Source organism: Rattus rattus, chromosome 1 (genome assembly GCF_011064425.1).
Source record: "Rattus rattus isolate New Zealand chromosome 1, Rrattus_CSIRO_v1, whole genome shotgun sequence".
NCBI classification, from domain to species: domain Eukaryota; kingdom Metazoa; phylum Chordata; class Mammalia; order Rodentia; family Muridae; genus Rattus; species Rattus rattus.
This window is the reverse complement of record NC_046154.1, coordinates 94,471,740-94,493,807: the sequence shown is the minus strand read 5'-3', so window position 1 is coordinate 94,493,807 and position 22,068 is coordinate 94,471,740. Positions and strand designations below refer to the sequence as shown.

General features: G+C 51.1%; 1 protein-coding gene across 1 annotated transcript in view; it reads right to left on the bottom strand.

Annotated features, from left to right (window-relative positions):
* The window catches only part of Epb41l4b (erythrocyte membrane protein band 4.1 like 4B), a 155,125-nt gene extending 133,903 nt beyond the window's left edge, over positions 1 to 21,222 (bottom strand). Inside the window, 3 exon segments of the mRNA XM_032903782.1 lie at positions 20,846 to 20,910; positions 20,913 to 21,041; positions 21,044 to 21,222. Coding sequence (XP_032759673.1) covers positions 20,846 to 20,910; positions 20,913 to 21,041; positions 21,044 to 21,146 — 297 coding nt within the window. The 5' untranslated portion in view covers positions 21,147 to 21,222.
* Positions 21,223 to 22,068: the final 846 nt, after the last annotated feature.

Sequence of the window (22,068 nt, the reverse complement as noted above, 5' to 3'; positions counted from 1 at the left end):
CACCTTTTCCTCTGCTGACCCTCCATTGATTTAAAAAGAAAAAAAATTTGCTTGTGACAGACACTAAGTGGTGTTTCTATAGAAATGCACACATCTGAGCTGTGGGACAGAGGGAAACATCTGTGTGACCCTCCCTCCTCCATCTAACAGAGGCAACAGCTATTCTGATTTGCTTCCTCCACAGAGGAGTTCTGCCCATTCAGACCTACATGCATATAAATGGAACTACGCACCCCGCCCCTTTCCGGTGAGGTTAATTGCACTCAGTATCCCGGCATGAATACCAAAATGCATCCTCACAGTTCATTTTGGGGTTGGCACAGAGGTACACACCAGGCATGGAGGCTGAAGCAGGAGGACCACTTGGGCCCAGGAGCTCCAGGCAAGCCGGGATAACACAATGAGATTTATGTCCTATTTTTTTAAAAAAAGAAAGAAAGACAAGATCAAGCTTAAGCCAAGCTGGCAACAGCACATCTCTGTCATCTTTCCTGGTCTTACCTCTCTATAAATATCTTGAAAGCCCTGAAATCCCTGTTTCAGATAGGTGTAATCCCCACTGGGACTCAGGCACGGGTACTTGATGAAGTGCTAGAGCCAGGCTGTCTCCCCTGTGCCTACGGCATCTGTCCCAGTGCTCTGACAGAGCTGGCTTCTGCCATCCTCAGAAAAGCAAGGTGGACTTTCACGGTCTCTTTCTCCCATCCTGTGTTCTGTCTCAGCAATTCATGGTAAAACTATATAAACTATATAAAACCCGAAGCGTTCTCTGCAACTGTAGAAGGCACCATTTCTCACTATCTTGCCAGCAATTCGGGGGAAAGATACCCCTCTGGGTCAGTCTTGACTCTGCCCGGTACCTGGCTTGATTCTGTGTACACAGCACCACTCAATAAATGCCTGCCTGCCTGCTTGCTTTTTCTCTCTCTTTGGAAAGTGTCGACACCTTCCATGTGTAAGGCAGCGCAGCAGAGAGGGCGCTGCCTCTCTTTCATCACCTGTACCAGCTGGTGACAGGGATACTACGCCATGCTCAGGTACTCTAGGCTGAGTTCACAGGGGCAGCTGGCTGCCGCCCGCCTGGCAGGCAGGGAGAGTATCTTGCAAGGTCCGCTATGGCAGTGTTCCACTTCCTCCACTGGTCCTCCCGGCTGTAGGGTCCATTCAAATCTTCCTAGATCTCTCCTTGGGCATCTGACCTTGGTCTCTTGTGCTGGCCTCCTGTAAACCAACCAGGTGCCATGGGATTGTGGCACCATAAAAACATTACACACACACACACACACACACACACACACACACACACACACACACACACACACACACACCCAAACTTTACATAAACAAAGATCCAGTGACCCCTTTCTTTAAGGTGTTCACCCTGGGCTCTCAATCCATCCACACAACATGGGGTGGGGCAGTGGGGAACGGCTCTGCTCTTTACCCTAAGTCCCACCATTAAACCCAAGCACCAAATTCACAGCTTCCAAGTTCACAGCCAACCCCTCAGCACCCATCTTCCTGCCCAGGCCCCGGTTGACTGACAACTGCAGTTCTGCCCACCTGTGCCTGCCTGCTGTCCAGCATGATGCAATTCCTAACTCCACTGCCTAGACTAGTTGTTAGCCACAGCCTTCCTGCCCATCTCCCCAGGCTCAGCCTTCCAGGAACTACTGCTGCATGCCCTCCTCAGAGAGGCTGTTCCAACCTGGACCATCAACATGAACCCTGTCATCTCCCTCTCAAAACCATCCCCAACCAAAGCCTCTTTCCCTCCCAGTGAATTCCATGGAGCTTGATTTGTCCAGCTGAGACATGCCACTTCATATAGCGGCCATCAGAAAGGCACGGCGACACGGCCCATCGCTAGCTCGGAAGTCAAGAGGGCAAGCAGAATTCTCTAGGCCTCAGCTGCAGTATCAGTTTGTTCAAGATGTCAGAACAAAATACCATGGGCTCGTGGTTGAAACAACAGAACTGTATTTCCTCCCTATTCAAGGTGGAAACAGGGCTAGTTCATCTGCAGGCCTCTTTCCGTGGCTTATAGAAGCTTGCCCTCTTCCTCTTGCTCATTCAGTAGTTCCTGTGTGTCTGTGTCCCGCTCCCCTGTTCCCATGGAGACGACAGTCACATCGAACTGAGGACTGTCTCCATGCCCTCTGTTTACCTTAATGGCCTCTTGAAAGACCTTATCCCATAACAGGGACTTGGATGTCAATGTATAAATGAGATAGAGAAAGGGGCTTGGCCCAGCACACGACGGCCATCTCCTCAGCCAAATAACTGGACTGCACCATGCCTCATGGGATTCTCCTGGACAGGGTGCAAGCACGCAGGAAGATCCACAGTCTCCAGGCCAATCCTCGATCCTATTGGGAGCCATATGCACCCAGTGTCTTTTCCACAAGAGCCACTTTGGATTCCTGTGTCACTACAGACAAGTTAGGGTCCCCTTCCCCGGGACCAGACTCCCTCGGCTGTTCCAGAAACATAAGAGGCCGTGCAGTGTGAGGACTGACAACGTATGTTGCTGTGAGTTTGCTTTTTTTTTAAGGTTTATTTTATTTATATATATGGCAGCTGTCTTCAGACACACCAGAAGTGGGTATCGGATCCCCTTACAGGTGGTTGTGAGCCACCATGTGGTTGCTGGGATTTGAACTCAGGACCTCTGGAAGAGCAGTCAGGGCTCTTAACCGCTAAGCCATCTCTCCAGTCCAGTGAGTTTGCTTCTTAAGGTATGGACAGGGTGAATGGTTGCATTTTTTCTGATCCTGGGGAAAAATGTTCTCCCTCTCAATTTAAAAGCATAGAACTGTCATGATATGTAAACACCTCTTGTAATAGAAAACAGTAATTTTTTTCCTCCTTTTTCTATGTAAGCAACCAGACTGCTCTGCTCTCATGGTCTAAGGAATGTGTGTTATTGCCCAAAATGGGGAGAGAGGGTATGCATTGGTGTATGGGAACTGTGTGTACTGGGGTGCATGTGAGGACGGAGGACGGAGAGTGACATCACATCTCAGTCACTTCTACAACCTTGTTTTAGTTAAATTAGTGTCAAAGTAACAGATATCATTGTTTGTGTGCATGGTCATTTTGCCTGCATGCATGCATGCATGCATGTGCACCCGGTGCATGCCTGGCACCGACCGAGGTCGAAGAGAACATCAGATCCCCTGGGTCCTCCTCTAGAAAAACAACTGCTGAGCCATCTCTCCAGTCCCATTGTTATAACGTTTTTTTTTTTTTTAAACAAATATGTTTTGAGTAGACCATCTTTCCCCATCTCTCCTCTGACACACCTTGCCACCGCTGATTTCCCTGTGCAGCACAGCTCTAGTCTCTTTTCTCCTCCCTCTCTTGTCTGTATGTCCTCTTGCACCTCCTTTACGCCCCACGCTCTCAACCCCACCCTTTGTTGACGGCTTGGTTTCGTTTTGGTTTTTGTTTTTTTAGAGACACTGTCCCACTAAACCTACAGTCACCCAGTCATCTTAGCTGGGCCAGAGAGAGCTTCGGGATCTGCTGCTCCCCAGCCCTGAGGCTGCAGCCACATAACCACTGAGCTCTCACACAGCACTGTGGATCCAAATTCAGGTCCTCATGCTCGCCCGGCAAACTCTTCACAGACTGAGCCACCTTACCAAGCTCCCCGCACCCCAACTCTTAAAGGAAATATTGAAAGACGAAGCACAGAAAGCTGGAGCCAGGCTTCATGGGCCCATTCCATTCTAGAGACAAGATCCCAGACTCCGTTTTGACACCTCTGTTGCCTCCTCCATCAAACAAGGGGACACGGCCTCGTAAAGCACTGGGCGGCTACTGAGTGGCGCCAGGGTAGCTTTGCATGCTGCTTGCGGCTCTGATGGTAAAGCGCAAGCACAGCTTTTAGGGGATACCCTGTATGTGGGGTACCTTCCAGGAGCCCTCATATCATTTTCAACACACAGTGCTCTTCTAAAACCAGTTCATTATACGACAGTTCAATGCCCAACGTTTAACATCTGGGGGGACACAGAACAAAACTGACCCAGTCCAATTAAGTCAAGAACTTTGAACTAATGGTCTCGCTCAGCAGCTCCCTGTGAGGCATTATGGGTGACTTCTGCTCTCAGAGCTGTATCATACGCTGTGCATAGGCTTCAGAGTCTCTCATAAAGTTTCCTTCTTACCCTTCAACTTCAAAGGCTGAGCTTACAGCACCAAAGCTAGCACAGGCCCAAAGGGTCAAGGTTAAGAGGAGACACCAGCAGGTCAGTGCGGGAGCCAGGGATCTTTACATACTCAGTGCGGGAGCCAGGGATCTATACATACTGTGTGTGCTCACTATGTGCACTCTAGGAGCAGCTTAAGTGTTCCGCAATCCCATCTCCTTATTTGTACAGTAAGGGTGCCAGCAGGACTATCTGTGACACAGACTACAATAAGCCATAAAACTGGGGTATTGAACAAGGAAAATGGCTGGTGCGCCTTAAAGACATTATTATGCTAAGTCAAGGCAGGCAGACAGAAACTACCACCCATTGTAGGGCTCTACTTAAATGCCCAGCATCAGCAAATCCACAAAGACAAAAGATTAGGTTGCCTGGAGCCAGGGAGCACTGGGGAGTGCCTGCTTCAAGGGTACAAGGTGCACAACGCTGAATAGAACAGACGCCATTCACCTTAAACTTGGTGTCATGCCAGTTTCACCACCCCAAGAAACCATTTGCAAAAATAAAAGGTTAGTTGAGCTATACGTTATTCTAGTTACGACATAAAGAACAGCTATCCCACGAAAAGCGTTAGGTCTGCCTGTGGCAAAAGTGTCCCTCCTGCAAGTTCCCAGGAAGGAAGGGAAGGAAAGTGAGGGGACGGCAAGTGACAAGCTCCAGCAGTGCGGTAGAGGCTGAGATGAGTGAGCCTGGAGAGATAACTGGGCCTTGGAGAGGCCAGAGTCAACCGAGAACCAGTACCAATATACACCTGAATCCTAGCACCCCGGAGGCTGAGGCAGGAGGACTTCTGTGAGTTTAGAGCCAGTCTGAGATACACAGTAAATTCCAGGCTAGCCTTACACTACATAGCAAAACCTTGTCTCGGGAAAAAGAGAAAGAAAAGGAAAAGGCAGATAACAAAAGGGAGGCAAACAGGAATGCTGGGTGAGATGTGGGGACTGGCTCAGGGACTGCAAGACTTCATACTGCACCTGAAAATGGCTCGTCTGGGTCTGCTGGTTCTAGCTATAGGATAAGGGGCCAAATTCTTACTGTAGAGGGTCCCTAAAATTAGAACATCTACAACTCTGCCAGAGAGGCACTGCAAGTACAAAATAAAACTAGGAAAGGAACACACACACACACACACACACACACACACAGACACACACACAGACACACACACACACACACACACACACACACACACACAAACTGTTAAGATGTGGACCTGTAAAATACTAATTCCCCATTTTAATGGTGCCCAAGAAATCACATAGAAACCTTGAAACATTCTGGGAATAGCATCCTGCTTAACCCATATCCAGTAATCCTGGAGGTTAACAAGAACGTGAGGTGTATCCCAGAAAATGTACTTTTAAAAACTCCCCAGGAGAATCTAGAAGATAAGATGTTAAAAAAACAAAACAAAACAAAACAAAAAAAAACACCATTATTCCATGAGCTAGAGAGATGGCTCAGTAGTTAAGACCACTGGCTGCTCTTCCAGAGGACCCACATTCAATTCCCAGCACCCACATGGCAGCTCACAACTGTCTATAGCAGGGGATTCCATATCTTCAGGCCTCCACAGGCACCAGACATGCCCATGATGCACAGACATACATACAGGCAAAATACCCATATGTATAAACTAAATTAGTAAAAATTTAAACAACCTCATTATCAACTGAGGACTGAGCCACGGTGCTCTGCAGGCTGGCACACTGTACAGAGATAACCCAAGAGCCCAGGCCATTTGAAGTCTGGGACAACTGGGAAGAGGTGCCCAGCATGGAGTTGTGTCCTGATCGAATCCTAGAGTCCTGGAGTCTGGGAGAGTAATAAACCCGCAGCAGGTTCACCTAGGACATCGAAGCAAGCCACTCTCTCCCCTTTAGGAGGAGCAGGGAGAGTAGGAAGCATGTCAAGGACGAACCCGTACCCTGCCCCGCATGTGCTCCTGGAAGTGGGCTCTGCTTCTGAGCATCTGCCATCCCCACAGAGGGTCTGACATAAGCTGGGGGCTCTGTGGCTTATTCCTTTTGATAAATGAAATAGCTATAATAGAACAGGTCTCTTCGGTAGGCGGAATACTCTAGCCATCTGGGCAGCTCCTGAATGGGAAAGGCTCAACTCTCCGTGAGCGAATCAATTAAATGGCACATTACAGTAACCCTGGTGCATACAATCCCTCTTCTTTTAAAAGAGAACACAAGGCAGGGAGAGCGCACGGTGGGTACCTTCTTGCTGTGCAAGCGTGAGGACCCGAGTTCAAATGCTCAGAATCCATGCTAAAAAGCAAGGTGCAGAATTGCACACATCTGCAATCTCAACACTCCTACAAGGAGACAGCAGGCAGGCACAGGAGAATCCCTGGAAGCTCACGGGCCAGCGTGACAGACATACAGTAAACAATAACTAGATCCTGCCTCAAAGTGAAGGGCAAGGACGAATACCCAAGGTTGGCCCCTGACCTCCATTGGGCACCTCTCTCTCTCTCTCTCTCTCTCTCTCTCTCTCTCTCTCTCTCACACACACACACACACACACACACACACACACACACACACACGCAAAGACAACACACAAAATTCCCATTTTTCTTTAGTGAAGAGACTATGGTCTCTTTAATGAAGAAACTATATGGTTTTTTGGTTTGGGTTGGGTTTTTGTTGCTATTGTTTTTCCAGACAGGGTTTCTCTGTGTTGCCCTGGCTGTCCTGGAACTCACTCTGCAGACCAGGCTGACCTCAAACTCAGAGCACTGGGGTTAAAGCGTGGTACCACAGTCTGGCGAGACTGTAGGTTTTACTTTAGGTGGCCTTGCTTTTACAGACAGGGTCTCACCCTGTAACCTTGGCTGCCCTACACTGTGCAATGATCCTCCTGCCTCCGCCTCCTCAGGACTGAGAGGGCAGGCATGCTTGCATGCACCTCAGACTACAGATTCATTTTGCTCTGCAGCAAAATGGGGGGGTGGGGGGAGAGGAGTGGGTCTTGCCCCTCCTTCACAATGCTGAGGCTTTCTAGGTTCAAAGCTCAACAAACACCCAGCTCGAGAATAGTAGTGTATCCTGGAAAACATTTTCCCAAGCTTAGATTCCTCCTGTTCCCATTAAGATGGTCCTGATCCCATAAAATCTCCTTGCCCTAGGAGATCTGCCACTGGCGGCTCAGATGCCTGACCTGGACTCGAGTTCCAGGCGAGCCTGGGCCCCTCCCTGAACTCTGACCAGCCATCCTCACTGTCATCAAAGAGGTACAGGTGCTGACCAACAAACAGATACAGAGCAAGCTGCTTGGGCCTTGGCCTCAAGTCCCAGCCCACAGGAGCAGTAAAAGGCTTGCGGCTGATGAAAGCCAGGGATGGGCAGCTGAGAGTGCATGGCAGGTTAATAACTAACCCACCCGGGCCTTTACCAAGTATCAGGTGCCTGGAGGACGCCTGTGTCCATATCCCAGGCTGGAGAACCCCACCATGGCTGTTTTAGAAGAAGCAGACAGGGGAGCCTCGGAGAGGAAGGCACAGTAGCTAAAGGAGTGGGTGTCACCGTGAACGTCTGAGAGACCACCTGCCCAAAGCCTGCCTGTTTACGTGCAAATCACGTAATGGAGAGAGCAGCGAGCATCTTCAGGCGGCAGGAGATGCAAATCCACCTCAGAACCAGTGGTCTCCACTGCCTCCACGAAGCCTAACACTCAGTCATCCCAACCAACCCACATAGTCAGAGGCTTCATTCTGTCTGAAGTGTTCCCTGAAACACAAGGCGTCCCCAGCTGGGAGAGATAGAAAGGGCTTGCAGAGGGCTCCCTGTAAGGGTAAAGGGTACCCAGGCAGGAGAGAGCAGGATGAAGTGTCTATCAGGGAGCTAGTGATGGAACCGAAAGCACCCAGAAGAAAAAGAAAACGTCCCTTCCTCCCATCCACAGAGAGGAATCTGGACCTTCAAAGAGATGAGATCGGTGGGAAAGGGTTAGGCTTGCTGGCAGGCGCAGAGCAAGGAGCAGGAACCTTGCATGCGCTGTTTCAAGCCCCCGTGCCTTTGCATGTGCTATTCCAGTCATCTGGAAAGCTGATCCCCGGCTTGCCCTCGGAGTGCAAAGTCTCTCCGTGGTATTTTCCATTCATCCCAGGTTAGGCCTTCCCACTGAGTATCGGCATCAGGCGTAGTTATGTGTCTCCACCCACACTTTCGGAAACCTATCCCAGTGATGTACGACTCAGGGGCCTTAAATGCAACCAGTTGCCAGGGTGACCAAATGTACAAAATCCAGAAAATTAGGAACATATACAGGACAGATGTCTCAGCTTCTGCAACAAATACATGGTAAAAGATGAAAACTGAAAGAGGAGAGAGGGCTCGTCAACGGCTTCATGGAGGCTGTCCACAAAGCACAATTAGACCCTGATAAAAAACGGAGGAAAGAAAGTCTTGACATTAGCTAAATGCATGATACCTAGAAGTAAGTGTCACATTATATTGAGATTTTTTTTCAAAGACCTGTGTATCCCTTTTGAAGTGTAGCATCATCTTCCAGAGACGCCTAATGAAGTACATGTTTGAAACAGCATATCTGAAACTTATTTTAGAGTCACTGGGGAAGGCCAGAGTTGTGGGTATAAATGAGTCAAGAGTGCCTGGGTCAGTACCAAATTCTCATGATGCATACTTAGAGTCCATTATACGGTTCTGGGGTGACAGCCCAGTCAGTAAGACACTTACTTTAAAAGCATGAGGACCTAAACTCGATTTCCAAAACCCACGTAAAGTACGGTGGCACACATTTGTGATATCCTGGTGCTGGAAAAGAAACTAGGTAGATCCTTGGGGCTCCCTGACCAGCCAGATTAATGGAATCCAGGCTAAGAGACTCTGTCTGAAGAGGAGAGGAGAGGAGGGAGGGGAGGGGAGGGAGGGGAAGGGAGGGAAGGGAGGGGAGGGGGGGAGGGGAGGGAGGGAGGGGAGGAGGTGTGTGGCCTAAGAGCTGGCTCACCGGGTAAAGGTGCTTGCTGTGCAAGCTGGGGACCCAGAACCCACCCAAAGGTAGAAAGGCAAAACGGAGTCCACAAAGTTGTTCTCTGCTCTCTATACACCTGCTGTGTCACATACATTCACACATACAGGCGCGCGCGCACACACACACACACACACACGCGCGCGCGCGCGCGGGAAGAATATTTAAAAAACAAACCAACAACAACAACACAGTGAATGGCATGAGGAATGGCACTCTAAAGTGTCCTCTGGCCTCCACATGCAGATGCACTCATGAACGCACACACCCACACACCTGTACCTGTACAAACACACGCACATGCGTGTGTGCATGCGTACACACACACACCAGCATGAATGTGGGCAGAATGAAGCCAAGAGTCTGTCTCACCCCTCACTGCTCACCCAAAGCCCCCAGCAGCTGCAAATGCAGCTCATGCTGTTGACAGAGGAGTCAAACACCAACAACTGCTCAACAACTCCTCTTCATCGAGGAGAGGCTGCCAAGGAAGCCTGCGGACTGTGTTCTCTGAGGGAGCCTGCCAACTGTGCTTTCCGAGGGAGGGGATAAGACAAGCTCACTGAGGGGTAGGTGTGCGGATGAAAGAGACCAGCACAGTGGGAAAGCACAGTGATAGCAAAAGGCAGGCACTGCGGCTAAGGCTAAGCGGCCCAGACGGAGGTCTGGGTGACTAACATTCCATCTTACCATCAACTGGGGGAAAGTGAAGGTGGGGGTGAGGGTACTAGCTCGGGAGCAGGACACCTACCCAGTAGTCATGGGGACCTGGTTCAATCCCCTGCACCAAAAAAGGGAGACCACAAGCATCGCTGTCACTCCCACTAGACAGCATGTATAAAATGAACAAACAAGGAAGACTACAGAATGCCTGACACCAGAGCAGAGGGGATCATGGATTTCTTTCCGAGCTGTTGGCATGCTGGGAAACAAGTTGGCATAACATGAAGAGGTCTAGCCCACTAGCCCACCGCCATAGTTATGTATCCTGGAAAAGACACTTGCACAATGCACACCTGGGACCAAGTTAAGGAGGTTGACAAAATGGTTTTTGTTTGTTTGTTTGTTTGTTCTTTAACAGCTCTAAACTGAGAACCTCCCAAATGCCTCCGAAGGATAAATGGAACCATTATGGTTATGCAATAGAGTAAAGGTAGAGCAGTTAGCATCCCGGGTACCTCATCATCATGGATGGGTCTCTCAGACACAGGGCTAAAAGAAAAACCACCTCAGCTCACAGCACGAGAAACTTAACAATGCACTGCTTAGGCAAAGTCCTTAAATAGAAAGAGGGGATTAAGACAACTTCAGGAAGGAGGGCAAGAGTGTATCCCGCAAAGCATTTCAGGGCCATGTCTGCACTGGGGATTGGTCTGGGTTTGAGCTGGGTGGTGGGAATACAAGGATCCTCACCGTACTGTTCTGATTTAAACTCTTCCTGTTCTAGAACAACTGACAGGCATAGTGGCCCACATCTAGCACTGCAGAGGCTGATGAGAGGAGGTTCGATGCGAGTTTGAGACCAGCATGGGCTACAGAGTAAGCGCTAGGTCAGCCTGGGCTAGAGTGAGACCCTGTCTCAACAAGAAACAAGATGTCTCTTGTAGTTATGTTTCATTTTTTAATACGCTGGACAGAAGACTTGCCAACACTGGGCAACTCTGACAAAAAGGTAAAGAAAACTGGTTCATCACCTCCCACCACCACCCCAGGGTTAGAAGACACTGAACACAGACCAGGTCCCAAGGGAGACACCAGAGTTCCAACAACCAGGAGGGAAGGGCACAGCTTGGTAAGGGCCTGCTGCCAAGGCTGAGGATCCGAGTTTGAGCCCCAGGTCCGACCTGGGAGAAAGTAAGCACCAACTCTTGCAAGTTGTCTTCTCTCTGCCGAGCATGCACCATGGCACATGCACAGACTCTCGTCCCCAAACACAGACGTTGATTAATTAATTAATCAATTAACTAATAATTAAAATAAAAAACAAGAGACAAGGGCTGAGGGCTTCCACAGCTCCAAAGAGAGTGGCACTATTGGATGGGAAGGCCTGAGGTAGTGCAGTCTAAAACCCATAAAATTCTCAGACTCGGATATGCAGTGTGCAGCCCACCACGGGGAGGGTCGATGCTAAATGACAGAAGCCTGATGACAAAGGGCAAAGGCTGTAGGAATCTACTCAATGAGTTGAGAGCAGTCAACTTCAAAGGGACAGAAAGTAGAATAGTGGGCACCAGGAGCTGGGATTATGTACCTGGAAGTGAGGAAGTTTGGTAAGCTGGCCCTTTTAATACTATGCAAAGTTGTTCAAGCATCCCTACAAGGATGCCGGTAAGTGTGATCCATCTGGATCCGGTCTGGGTTTCTGGACCCCTTTTCCATTGCGTCCTCCAGCTCAGGTGAACAAGCAGTCCTCCTGTTTCACTGTGTGTTCCTAGAAACTCCCGGGGAAGATGATAAAGGATCCCGGCAGTGGGGTGCAGGGAGGGGGAGTATTTCGTGGTAGGGGAGATGAAGAGTTAGTGTTCGAAAGGGACTGGAGTTTCCATTTAAGAAGAGGAAAAAGTTCTAGAGGTGGATGGTATTAATAGCTTTACACTTAAAATTGTTACAGTGGCAAGCTCCTCTTTACCTTGTAAGTTTTGAAAGGCTCTACTCAAGTAGGTGAAGCTGGATGAGGAAACAGGCAGTGAGTCAGCCACTCAAAAGCTATGGTCATAACACGGATAACAACGCTCAGATGAGGGTCCAGAAGGAAGAGCATCACAAAGCTCGGGGATGTCCCCTCTGCAGGCACTTGCAGATGTATACTCAGAGAGGCCAGCGAGGTGGAGGACCCCAACTAGGACCAAGCTCAGCCTTCGGTGGTAAGGAATCACTGAGTAGTACCACAGTGGGACAGGGCCCTGAATAATCTTTCAGTTCTTAATAAGAAGAGAAAGCCGTGCGCGCTAGCCAGCTAGGACTAGGGCAAAGAGCCAGCCAAAACTGCTCAGAACCCAAACTCCAGAGGCAGAGAGACAGTGTGGTGAAGCAGTGCCAGGGACTATAGGGGCCTCCCTGTGAGTTCCCGGGAACACGCAGTGGAACCGGAGGGCTGTTTGTGCACCTGAGCTGGGGAAAGCATTGGAAAGGGAGTTCAGAAACCCAGACTGGATCCGGATGGACCACATTTACCAGGCCGGTGGCTTGTGGCCATCTGCTCTCTGGAAACCCCCGGGAAGGAGAGGGTAACACTTTGCCAGGCAAGGCCATTAAAGAAATGACACAAATCCTGTGAGCCTTGGAGGCAAGGTGCTTAGCAGGGACCAGAGCAGATGTTCTGTGTATCAACCTCCAACCCCCAGAGACAGAGAAGGCAGCGGCAGGTATTACTCACCTGCCACACACAGAGGGGCAGGGCAGAGTTAAGTCAGCCTGAAGCAGAACCCAGAGGGTGAGAGGCTCAGGAAGCCTGTACAGTGGGGAAACAATTTACTAAGAAAAGAACAGGCCCAACAATGGAGAATACTTGCCTAGCCATGTATAGGGAGGGCCATGGGTTCAACTCCCAGGTTACAAAACAAATCAAAACAAAACCTGCCATGGTCGTACAAAGACTGAAAGAAGCGGAGTGTGGCCCAACAGTTGCCATGCAGCAGGATGGGAGATGAAAGGTTGTTTCCTTGGCGTTGTTCTACTGTACGCTTCTTTGTGAAGACTGCTTTAGACCCAGGTGTTGAAGAATGGCATTCGAGTCAGAAGAACTGGCTGGTTGTGGCCCATGCCTTTAATCCCAGCACGCAAGAAGCAGAGGCAGGTGGATCTCTGTGAGTTTGAGGCCAGCCTGGCCTACAGAGTGAATTCCAGGACAGCCAGGGCTACACAGAGAAACCCTGTCTTGAAAATTAAATAACAAACCAAAAACCAAAACCAACAAAAAGAAAAAGAACAAACAAGCTGCACTCAGTCTACCAGCGATGTGAGTGAACTCGGGCTCTGGAAGTCCCAAATGGTCTTCTAAGGCAGAAATCTTCCTAAGACTCTGGGGTCCCCATGCACCTGTGAATGAATCCCTGGGACAGGCTCAGAGCCAATCACCCATCCCATGCCCAGATGAGCTGCCAGACCCTTCTCAAACCATTTTCTCCACAGGCTGTGCCTGAAACTTGGTCCTTGATGGCTGTGTGGCTTCGGGCAAGTTTCCTACCTTGCCAGCTAAGCCTGACTCTCCTTTAAAACTCTGGGGAAAACAGTCTTTGTGAGCTTCATAGAATCCCTGAGCACAGATGGAGGATGGCACGCACGTCAAAGGTCCCTCGCAAGGCACACAGTCAGAGTTTACAAGGAGCCCAAAGCATGAGTGAGCCCCTATCCTCTATCCTTTGCACCTGCTGCCCAGATACCTTCTAGCAAATACAACAGCTGCGCTACTATGTATCCTTTGGGACAGCCCCAGCCACCATCCGCATCAAAGCTTTTCCAACTCTACCACACAATTCAGCGGCCCCTCCCCTGTACTGCTTCCTATGTGGTTTTATATGTCTACCATTGACTACAAACTCAAGAAAGACACACACACACACACACACACACACACACACGCACACGCACACACACACACAGCCACCGCCAACACACTGGAAGAGCTTCCATAGGCCTTTGTTAACTACAGAAACTTTGCCCTGTACAAGTAAAAACACTTTGAAAAACAATTTTGTAAACAGACATTAAAATCAAGTGACCAGGTGAGATGGATGATACAATTAACTGGAGAGATACCACAGAGGCTGCAGATGCAAGGTTAGAGACACTGGAGTGGAAGGGACACAGGCAAGGCACCAGCCCACAGCCCACAGACCAGCTCTGGCTGGGGGCTTTTACAGGCATTACGGACTGTGACTTCTTCCCTTTCCTAGTTTCATTTCTGTTGCCTGGATCTGTGCTCAGGAGTCCTGGGATTATCCTGGGTCCTGGGAATGCTCACAAAGGTTAACTATTGTTATCCTTGAGTTTTACAGGACAGAGCTGGGTGGGGCTTAACTGGCAGGTTAAGAAACAAAAAGCAGCTTAGGAGAGAAAGGGTTTGTTTTAATTCACAATTCCAAGTTATAGGAACTAGAAGCAACCAGTCCCACCCACAGTCGAGCAGAGAGAATGAATCTGTGCACACCTACTACTCAAGCTGACTTCTCTGCTTACACAATTCAGGACCAGAACTCAGGGCAGGGTGCTGTCCACATTGAGACCTCTTCCTGTATCAATTAACAGAACCAAGATGATTCCCCCACAGCCAGGCAGGAAGTCAACCTGATCCAGACAATTCCTCACCAGAGCAGGTCCCAGGTTGCTCTACATTGTGTCAACTTGACACTTAAAAGTAACCACCCTCCTGGTGGTTCCAACTGATGTTCCCTGATGCAAAGAACTCAAGAGAAGCAGCCAACAGGAGGAGTAGGGGATAGGGAGGACTCTAAGCTAGCTTCTCACCCAAGTAGGACGCTCAGAAGACCAACCACACTGCGGTAACTTCCTAGAGTGTGACAAGTGGAGGCCCACTGTGAGGTCAGGGTCAACAGAGCCTCTCCAATTGGCCTTTTCAGTTCATCTCCCAAAATATACATTTTCATATGAACGCAAAGATTAAAAGTACAGATGGAGACCAGCACAATGTCACAGGAGGTTCCTGTGAAATTGAGAAGTTGTTTTAACATCCTGGCCTCTCCCTACTTCCTAGCTGTGAGATGAAAGAGGGAATGGGACCCACACCCCAACCTGAGAACACACACGGATGAGTCAGCAGGTGACCCCAGCAGCAGCAAGCTGGGGTGTGGTGGGGAGCGGGATGTGTGATGGATAGCCGGTGCAGACCCCTTTGTGAGAGTTTTCCTCTGGGCAGAGCAGAGTAGCTGCAGGGGACATCTGCAGCCAGCCAGCCAAAGAGGTGCAGCAGTAGGAAGGACCCATACTGGAGGAGGATCTCTGTAGTTACCAGGGTAGAAGCTTTCTCAGTTCCCACACAAGAAGGTTAGGGAAAAGCTCACCTCCCATAGCTGTCTGCTATTTCAAAACCAGGGACAGGATTCGATGAGATTATGCACATGGGAAGTACTTAGCAAGTTAATGTTTGTTCAGAGCTTGTACCTCCGAAGGGTCATGTTACTGGTCCTGGAAGAGACCAGGGGAACCCCCACTCACCAACCACACCCCTCCCTTCCTCACACTGACCGGTGTGGCACCAGCTTCAGGCAGTCTCTGCCACATCCTACCAGGGAAAAATGCCTACCACTTACCTCTCTCATTCCCAGCTCAGTTTACCTTTTATATTAAAGGCATACTTTACAGAAACTACACAATCTCATGACCCATGGGGACAGATACCCCAGGCTCCCCAGAGTCCCACTGAAGGTCTGGCAAAGGGCGGGGCATGTGCTGCAGGGCTGTCAATCACCAAGATCTATTTACATGAAAAGACCAGAACCAGGAAAGGCAGCTGAGGCAGCCAGACTTGAGGGAGTTTCCTTTTGGCTCCCTCATTCTTCCTCCAATGGCGGGGGAGGCTATCACCCACGAATGCTCCACTAGCACCTTGTCCATCTCCCACATGCTCACCTGATTTCGTCTATGAACTGCCCCAGGGCCCTCGGTCCCTTCTCCCAGTGATGCCCTCCTCACCCTTCACCTGGAGTACTGCCACAGCATAGCTGGCATCCAATCCCTCCTCCAGCCCAGCCTCCACTCCACTATAGCAAAAGCAGGCTCTCTAAAACACAGGCCAGTACCCAGGTCAAAGACTGCCCCATGGCCACCACATACAGGCAGACACTCACAGGTACACCCATCGTGGGTTTAATGTGCAGTGCAGTCGCCTTTGGCTGTGGTCAGAGTCAGAACGTATTAGAGAACGTGAAGGGACAGAAGTGATCAACATCATCTGCAGTAGAGGACTGGGAACAGCAGCGAACCTGGTTCCCTGAAATACTGAACCCGTAATGCTAGGTGTGAACTCTGTGGATTTTTTTTTTTTTTGATGTTATTACTTTATGTGTACAGGTGTTTTGCTTGCCGTGTATGTCTGGGCACCAACTATGTGCCAGGTGAGTGCTGTGGGTCCTCTGGAACCACAATCACAGACAGTTGTAAGCTGCCAAGTAGATTATGGGAATTGAACTTGGGTCCTCTGGAAGAACAGCTAGTGTTCTTAACTGCTGAAGACTCTCCAGTCCCAAGAGTGCTGCAAATATTTGAGGAGGAAAACAACACACACACACACACACACACACACACACACACACACACACACACACACTCTTCTTCAGATAAACTGAAAACATGTAAGACCTGCCTGCAGTCCCAGCACCAGAGAAGGCTGAGGCAGGAGGATTACCGGCAGTTGTAAACTAGGCAACAATGAAACCATCTTAAATTTTTAAAAAAAAATGTACAGTGAATGAAAAACCTGCTTCCATTGTGACTGTCAGAAACACCCACACACACACCCCCTTTCTACATAGTAAAGACAAGTGAGGGGGGTGCAGAGCTCGGGGAGTGAGCACGCCAGCAAGCGGGACTAATGGCAGCATCCTACAAGGCAGCCTGCTGTATGCCTTCCTGGAGGAGGCCATTTCAGCCCTCCAGGGAGTGGCCAAAGGGAAGTCACTTTATGGCCCCTGGCCTCGGTTGCCTATATATACATTGGATAGGGGTGTGCTTTTTCAATTCCTAAATCAGGTGATCTTTATGCTGTACCATGTATGTTCTACCAGTCCTTCTAAGAGCCTGTGAGGAGGCTTCTATTCTCTTCAAAGTGAAGCTTTTTTAAAAAAGCATTTCTCATCCGGCATCCAGCTTCCAATTCCACTAAGTAAGAGCCAGTCAATGGGAAGGAAGCCTGCCTGGTACAGTTCACTTTTTTGTTTTTCTAAAGACCATATTACAAGTCTTTAAGACTTCTCCACGTTCCGTAGAAAAGGACGAGACGCTTATAAAATTCAGACTTTCTAGCAATCCTCCAATGTCCTGCTGTTTACTGAAGCATTCCAATTTGTTTTAATCACTTCATCTCCCCATTTTAAAAACAGGGAAGCCAACGCTCAGAGCCCAAGTGGCCCAAGGTGGCAGTCGGGCTATAAAGTAACACTGAAATTCTCCGCGTTTGCACAGTACCCTAGTGAGTCGATGCCAAGCTCCAGATACAGTGAGAGCAACTGTGCCAACCAGCCTTCCCCTGCAAGGCATGGCGGGAGTGCTAACTGGCAAACCACTGGTCCCAATAGCTTTGCACACGGGGCTGCTGAAAGACCTCACGCACTCACGCAGGCAACAGAGGCGGGGCTGAACGAGGCGGGGCTGAGCGAAGCGGGCCGAACTCTGAGCCATGCCAGGGATTTAGTCAACAGAGAGCTAATATGAGTCAACAGTGGGTGCTGCTGCCAAGCACACCAACCAGTGGGATCTACAGACGCATTCGTAGAAGGAAAGTGCCTGGCTCCCTCAGACCAGACCACACCTGAAGATCGAGCAGCGCTGGACCGACAGGAGGGAGATAGGGAGATAGCCCTTCATGAGAGGGCTGGGTTTCTTAAGAGAAATGGCTCAGGGGGGCACTGTTGGTGTCACCTGAAAGCTGGTCTTGTACACCAAGTCCACTTTGGACTGCATACTATAGGTGAGACCTTCTTATTCATTTTTGTATTCAATGTTGAGAAAGCTCTGACTCCCTACATGAAGGACTCAGACCATCCAGTCATGCTAGCAGATTCAACCAACCAGACCACCCAACTCCAAGTCTGTCTGCCGGGAGGGGACTCACTAGGAAAATGACTGTGACACCTTTTATTAATTATGAAAACTGGACCGTGCCTTTGCCAAGTAACAGTGGATTTAACCTGCTCCCATTTCAAGCATCCAAAGCTTCAGGAAGTCCTTCTTAACTGACACCTGTGACACCTCCACCCCCCACCTGCCCATCTCGACCTTCTGGAACATCCCACTAGGGAGTGTTTTTCCTGCTAGCATCACGCAGAATACAGATGTGTCTTCCAGGAGCCTCCAGGCTGTATCTCCCTGACCATCGTGTTTACAGCACACTCGAGACACCCGGTAAATGAGTAAGTGCACCAAGGTGCCACAGCCTGGTCATTCTTGAGTGTGTCACTGTGTTTGAGGTCACTTTGGAACCCAAGTGTCTGTCCTGAGAGGGGCTAATAAAAAGGTTTATGACAACACATTACCACTTTTGTATCCTGAGCAAAGGACTTCCTGAAGCTACCAGAGGGTTTTTAATTACGGAGGAGTCATAGCGAGTCTGGCCAGGTCCCTGGGTCTCTATGGAAGTGATCCAATATACAAGGAAGCTTAGGGGTACCAGGTCAAAGGTAAATCCCATCTGTGTGACAAACAGCCAGGCAAGACCATAGCCCAGAAGGCAGGAAAAAAAAATCCAGAGACAGAAGAACAAGCACAGTGGGGTCAAATGCCTAGAAGGAGGCATAGAAAAGGAATCCAGTAAAGTGGGCCTGAGGAACAGCACAAGCACTACAAATTCACAGGGGAGCCACCGCCTGGCGCTAAACCTCACAACTGGGAAAATTAATTACAGGAACTAGCACTCCGATCTGGGAGGATTAGTGGAGGAGACTTACTGATGCAATTCCAATATCTAATAAATCTTTAAATCAATGAGCCATGTTCACTGGCAATTTTTCTTCATCTTTCCGCCCTGAGAGCTCACACAACAAAGCCAGCATTTATTTGCTTCTTATTTGTCTATGGTACATGGTGCATGGTCCTATGTCTGTATGTATAAAGCCAGAGGTTCATTAAGTCGCACATATTTTTTTTTTCAAAAAGCATCAAAAAGATCTGCCATCCGAAGGAAACCTGAGATGGAGGAGAAGGAAACCCGAGATGGAGGAATTATTCTGTTTTATAAAAAGGAAGAAGAAGCTTTTTAGAACGCCACTGTTCCCCTCCCCCATGGCCTCACCAGCTGCAGTCAGTCAGCTTCCCAACCTGTGCATTTGTGTACCTGTTTGGATCTCTTCAGAACACGGGCACTTTACTCCGTTTGCAATTTTTCATCTCAGAAACACCACTTAAGCCTGTCGCACAAACCTGACAGTAGCAATACATTTTATAAGCCAATTATCCCTGGGGAACAGACAAGAAAACTACCAGGCAAGGAGCGCCGACAAAGTTCCCAAGGATAGCATTCCTTTGCCAGATGCAAACTACGCCACATCCTCTCCCAACCCAAGCTGCCCACTCACCTAGCCTCTGCTCCCCGCTCTCAGGCTGCCTGCCTCTGTGCATCAGAGCTGGAGAGCCTCATTCTTGGGGAGCAGAGACATGCACGCTTTTTAAAAGACAACAGCTCTGGGCTGGGGAATGTTGGCACCTTTTCTATGAAAAGGCCTCGCGAGGATATTTTTGTGACAAAATGCTCTCCTATAGAGCACAGGAACCACAAAATGAAACTACCATAAATTGAAACTGTCTCCAAATTAAACCCACACGAAGCAGCATTTAGAGCCCAAGCCAGCAAGGATGTTTTTCCCCTTCTGAAACCCTTACAGGTTAAATGTTCTTCTCTCCTTAAGTCCAAAGAATCCCTACCACCCAGTTACAGATTGTCCGGAGGCCTAAACGCTCCGGACAATCTGTAACTCATCTAAAGCTCAATTACTGCGGTGTCTTCAGTCATGCCCCAAAATTCCCGAAGGCACCGTCTGCCGCAGCGCAGTGGGCGCCCGTTAGTGCATCGTTTGATTGGATCTGACTGGCCCCTTCGGCCAGAAAGGCTCTTTTGGCGGCATGGCTCCCTGTCCGAGTCACTGGCGCTGGCCTAGCTTGCCACTGGAACTGGGCCCGGGTGCAACCACCTGTGGGTGTGTGGCCGGGACGCAGGCCCTGGTGCTGCTACCCCGGGATGCCCTGCGCGTCCCATGCACACTGCCGGGTGTGGGAGCGAGTGGGTAGGCCAGTCCAGAGGTGGCCGGACCCAACTCCCAGCACCCCGAGGCTTCTGTCCGTTCAAAGCTGACCTGGCCTGAGTTGGCTCCCAAGTCACTCCACTCCCTGCGAGATTGTGAGCCAGGGAGCACTTTGGGATAGGCTCTCTATAGGGGCCATCCATAGGGAATAGGCAGAGGGCAGAGAGATAAAACTGTTCCCTAAGCCTCTTCCCAAACTTGGGGCACCTGCTGAGCACCAAGCAAGGATTTCTTTTCCACTAAGGCCTGACACCAAAACCGGGTTACCCGGAGCAGCCCTGCGTCGCTTGAAAAATTCTACTCAATCCAGCATCGGAAAGCCAACATTGGCAGGGAATGCGGCCACCTGCGCCAAGGGGAGGGGACGTGGGGACGTGTGCATGGGGTAGCATGGGATAGGAGTGAGGCACAAAAAACCTAGGTGGTCACCAAAGAAGAGCACCGCAACCCTGCGGTGCAAGGTGCCAAAGACTGGGCCCCAGAGCAACCCGAGCTGGTGGTCCGGGAGGGTTCATGGCTGGGGAAGACTGGCAGAAGATGGGGGAGGGGTCCCAAAGAGCGGCCGGGGAAGCTTCCCAGGGAAAGAACCACTGGGGCAGGGGGCTCTGCCCCAAGAAGCGCAGGCTGCCAGTGCCCCGCACGCACCGCGTCACTCACCGGCAGGTCCACGCTCACTTCGGTTCCGTCGAGCAGGAAGACACGGCAGCAAAAGGGTGGCCTTGGCAGCTCGAGGCGGAGATGTGCACAGCCGCGCCGCCGGTGAGCAGGCCCGCCGCCGGCCGGGAACACGCCACCCCGGGCGCGGCGGGCAGCACGGAGGAGCTGGCGGCGGCGGCGGGCCCCTGCGGCCCCTGTCGCGCTCGTCCCCAGCCCTGGCGGCCCTGCGCCCCTGCCGCGCCCCCCGCGCGTAGCGCTGCATGGAGCGGCGGCCAAAGGTCCGGCGCAGGAACCGCAGCATCCTGGCCGGGGGCCCCCTGCCTCCGCCCCCTGCGCTGCCGCTGCGCCGCCGCCTGGAGCGCCTTGCGCCGCCGTCAGTGCCCGCCGCTGCGCCGCTGCCTCCCGTGGGCTGCGGCCTGGGGCTCGCCGTCGCCCCAGCCGGAGGCCGAGGCGCGCCCGGCCGCCTGGGGACGCGTCGGCCGGGCCAGCGCCCGCCGAGTAGCCGCGCGGAGAGAGCGCGCACGGGGGGCCTGGGGACCGTCCCGCCTTGTCGCCGCTGTCGCCGCTGCGCGCTTGGGGTAGCCAGTCGGTGCCGGCTGCTGCGTGGCCGCTGCCCCGCGAAGAGCGCTGTGGGGGACCGGCTGCGGGCTGCTCCTGCGCCGCGCGCCGGGCCGAGGGGGCCAGCCGGAGCAAAAGCGCCTGCGTGCTCCTGGCGCGCTCGCTCCCACTGCGCCGCGCTCCGGCCCGAGGAGGCCCCGCCGAGCGCGCCGCCCCTGGGGCGCCTTTCCTGCGCCCGCAGCCCCTCCCCACCTGGGAGGGCTGCACCTCCAGCCGCCGCCGCCGGCACTGCAGCACGCCCTCCTCCCCCGGGGCTGCGCCGGGCTTGTGCTGCCCCCTGCCGGCCCGAGCGCCCCCTGCTGCTGTAGGTGCGCTCACGTGCGTACACGTAGGTGAGCACACACGTGTTTCCGGGCGCGCAGGACCCCCGAGAAGTCCGAGAGTTCCCCCTCCTTGACCAGATGAAGAAAATAAGGCTGCCTCCTTCCAGAAAAAGCTTACCCCTGGGGCAAAGAAAAGCGCGTCTCTTTCTGAAAGCAAAAAACCAAAACACCAACGGTACTCAGTTTCCCCTTCTGCAGAAGAAGTGGAGTAGACCTAGGTCCTTGCCACTTAATGAAACTCTATCTCTTTAACATCTCGGCCCTGGCTGGGGCTTTAACCTT